Source organism: Buceros rhinoceros, unplaced genomic scaffold (genome assembly GCF_000710305.1).
Source record: "Buceros rhinoceros silvestris isolate BGI_N320 unplaced genomic scaffold, ASM71030v1 scaffold9946, whole genome shotgun sequence".
Taxonomy (NCBI): Eukaryota; Metazoa; Chordata; class Aves; order Bucerotiformes; family Bucerotidae; genus Buceros; species Buceros rhinoceros.
The window spans coordinates 88,425-91,829 of record NW_010415797.1 but is presented as its reverse complement, the minus strand read 5'-3'; the positions used below and the strand labels follow the sequence as shown (position 1 = coordinate 91,829).

General features: G+C 46.8%; 1 protein-coding gene across 1 annotated transcript in view; it reads left to right on the top strand.

Annotated features, from left to right (window-relative positions):
* AOAH (acyloxyacyl hydrolase (neutrophil)) overlaps window positions 1–3,405 on the top strand; it is a 72,073-nt gene that overhangs the window by 8,789 nt on the left and 59,879 nt on the right. Inside the window, exon 2 of the mRNA XM_010137547.1 lies at window positions 2,009–2,104. Within this exon, the coding sequence (XP_010135849.1) occupies window positions 2,009–2,104 (96 nt within the window). The remainder of the gene's footprint in view (window positions 1–2,008; window positions 2,105–3,405) is intronic.

The following is a 3,405-nucleotide window of genomic DNA, read 5'->3' as shown; positions in this document are numbered from 1 at the left end:
GGCACTCAAACAGCTGAATTTTCTTGCACCCCACCCCTCCCCCCCCCAATTCGACCGTGTGTCTAAGAAGAAGCATTGCCTGGGGTATCGCATGGGACAAGGCTGTGCTAAGGCACCTGATAGCGGTTAAACAGGGACCAGATAGCCCTGGGCTGGTCTTGGAGCCCAAGCCCTGAGCACGCTTTTCCCTCCAGCTTGGGTTTAGTTTGGGTCTTTATTATTCTGTTTATTTTTCTTTAGGAGCTATTCTGTTTTAATTAACTGTTAATTCCTTGGGCTGGCCCGTGGCTGCTTTTAGGATGGAGAGGGAAGAAGGAATGACTTGCTCCAGGGTGTTTTCTTGGTTGTACCTGTCTCCATTTGTTCTCCTTTTGGGCTGACTGGAGGTAACGGCTCTTAGTGTGCTTTATAAATCATTCCGCAGAGGACTTTGAGTGAGTGTTTTATTTAATGTGTGGAGAAGTGGGCTTTTATTCTCGCAGAAGAGGTAGCAAGCTCACTGCAATTTCCACTGGATTACTGTATTTGGAGTAGAAGAAATAATAGAAGACTCGAAGGTATTGGTCTTGCAGCAAGTTCAGATTGTATTACCACCTCTTTGACTTGCTACTTGATCCATAGGAGCATCAAAGTTATTTATGTTGAAAAACAGCACTTTGATTTAGTAGCACGGAGGCAGGGGTACATGGAAGGAATTTAAAACTCACTTCGGAGAGTCGTGCCTGTCTGAAAACCTGAACATTAATGCTCTTGAGCTTTGGGAAAAGGTGACTCTGCAGCCACATCCAGACGCTGCAGCTCACCTCCATTTCTAGACTGTGTCAGAGCAAGTCCTGGGAGCTGAGATTTCCTGCAGAGGGGAGGAAAAAGGCTTCAGCTACAGGATTTCCAAGAGAAATCTTTATTCAGGCTGCTGTAAACCAGCGTCCTGGCTCCTTGTCTCCCGGCTGCCTGGGATACCCACTGCTGTTCAGAGTCTCTGAGATCAGGCAGGGACCTCGCTCTGGCTGCCAAGTCTGACCGTATTGGTCAAACTTTGCCTCACTAAATACAGTTTCTTTACAAAATGGTGAAGCCGCTGCAGAAAGAGAGAGCACAGCGCTGGCCCACAGCAGTTTAAAATTGACTTGAAATGAACCACTTATGGTCATTACTTGAATTTTGAATGATTGCTCTGTGGGGATCACACTGAACCTCCTTCATCCCAAAAATACCAGAAAAAGTGCTGCACGTCTCAAGAAATGCTCCACTATGGTGTGCCAGTTCTTGGGTCTCAGCCACAACTACTCCAAGGAGCAACTAGGTTTTAGCCCTGCTCGCACCCAGGTTAGCGATGAGAAATAACCAGCTTCACAGGTCACAGGAAATGGTTTCTTCTCCACCACAGGAGGAGAGAGGAGTGAATGCTGAAGACATTTCGACTTCAGCAAATGCGTTGCTGGCCCAGCAGCCCTGTGCGTGCCGAGCACTGCTGGGCTTCGTGGGAAAGGCTGTGAAGAAATGATGTCATGGATGCTTTGTGGTGGTCAGCACGTACCAGTGCTTCGTGACATCTCTTCGGCAGACAGTGACACCCGTTTGCTTTTCAGTTTCGATAGCTCTCTGTGCGGCTTGTGTGGAGAAGTAAAGTCCTGTCAAGTACAGATATGAGACTGTTTTATCTTGTGAGAAATAACGAGAGAGCAGGCAGTTGTAACAGTGGCAGTCCCCCTGACTCCTTGATTTTCATCCTTGAAAGGCTGGAAAATCATTTTTTGGGGGAGCAACAGCCAGTGCTGCAAAAGCCAGGCTGCTCTGTGCGCTCCTCTGGCATCGCATCCTCTCCGTGATAACTTAAAGAATAAAGACAGAAATTCACAGACCTTTTCCCCCCTTGAACATTCATCTGTCATGGAGCATCTCAAGAAACAAAATGCCCAACGATGCCTGAAATACTTCTTCGGCGCAGGGTGCTCCGTCACAACTTTGCAGATAACTGTGTTTGCTCTTTCTGCTTGTTTGTTTGAAGGCTGCGTGCTTGTGGTCTCTGTGATTGAACAGCTTGCACAGTGGCACAACAGTACGGTGAAGGCAGCCGTGGAGAGACTGTGCAACTACATACCTGGTAAGTACCCAATTATAGGCCATATGTTGTGGCGGTACTGCTGTATTTCTCTGTTAATTAAAGATTCACACATGGGGCCTGAAAAAGCTTGATCCGCTTCTCCTGCAGCATCTCGAATGTAGCTGCAAGATAAAGAGGTGCTGTCTGCAGGGGAGTCGGTGGTGCGGTTTGCTTGGCTTCAGAGCTGGGATTTTGTCCCAAAGTTACAGCGAATGGGGTGGTATCGAGCCCACGCGCACGCGAGCACTGACACGTGCAGACCCCTTCCCTCGCCTGTTCTCCACTTTGTCTCTTTGTCAGCAGCGTAAGAATAGATTCCCTGTACGCCCAGCCACCCCTCTGCACGGCAGCTGTGAGGATGAAAATGTTCTCCGCAGGTACAGGAAGCTGCTATTGTCAAACCTCGAGAATGAGATGAGGTTGGCAGGTGTTAGCTGAGCATTTGGTCTGCACAGAAAAGCTGTTGAAATGTAACTGATGATACAAATTTCACAAGCGGTGGCTGCTCTGTATGAATATGTGCAGCCTCCTCTTTTTCTGCCCCTTATTTTATCCGCCCAAAGGAGCTGAGCTGCCCCAATGCGCATCACTAAATAGAGAACAGCCTGCATGCCAGAACAGCTTTGTGCCTCACAGCCCAATCCTAGAACGGTTTAAATAACTAGATCTCACATTCATATCTTTTTAATGTTATGAATGTAAAAAGGTGGCGTAGGATTCTTCATTAAGAAGTCATTTATAAAGGACTTCACGAACTGTATCTCTGAGAAACCATCTTGCTCGGTAGACCCTGGTTTCACAGAAGATGCCTGTAGAATATTAATTCTCCACTTTCCAAGAGAGGATTTTCCGATGCAGGATGGGGCAGGAAGGTAATTGCTGGGATTCATTCATTGATAGAACGATGCTTATCTGATTTCTATTCCATAAGTCATATCCTCAGTGCTTTAAATTACAGGCACATAACCGTGAAGTTACAATTAGAAACGCTGATCCTGCTATTAAAATACCATTTTCTTCTTTAAAATATGACATGCTAGCTCTATGTTCACGATTCACTCGGTGGACCTTGTCCCGCTGACATGTCAAGATATTTCTTCTCAGCTGCCATTCTTTACCCACATAAAATCCTATTACCCCTTTAGTTAAATCTGTATAATCCAGTTACCTTCTAAGAGACGCAGGGATACACCCAACGGAAACAAACCTGGCCCTGAACTTGAAAGGAGTGAGAAATCCCGTGGCTTGTGAGGGAGCCACGGTGTAACCCAATTTATTCTCTCCCGGGAGTGAGCGCTGCA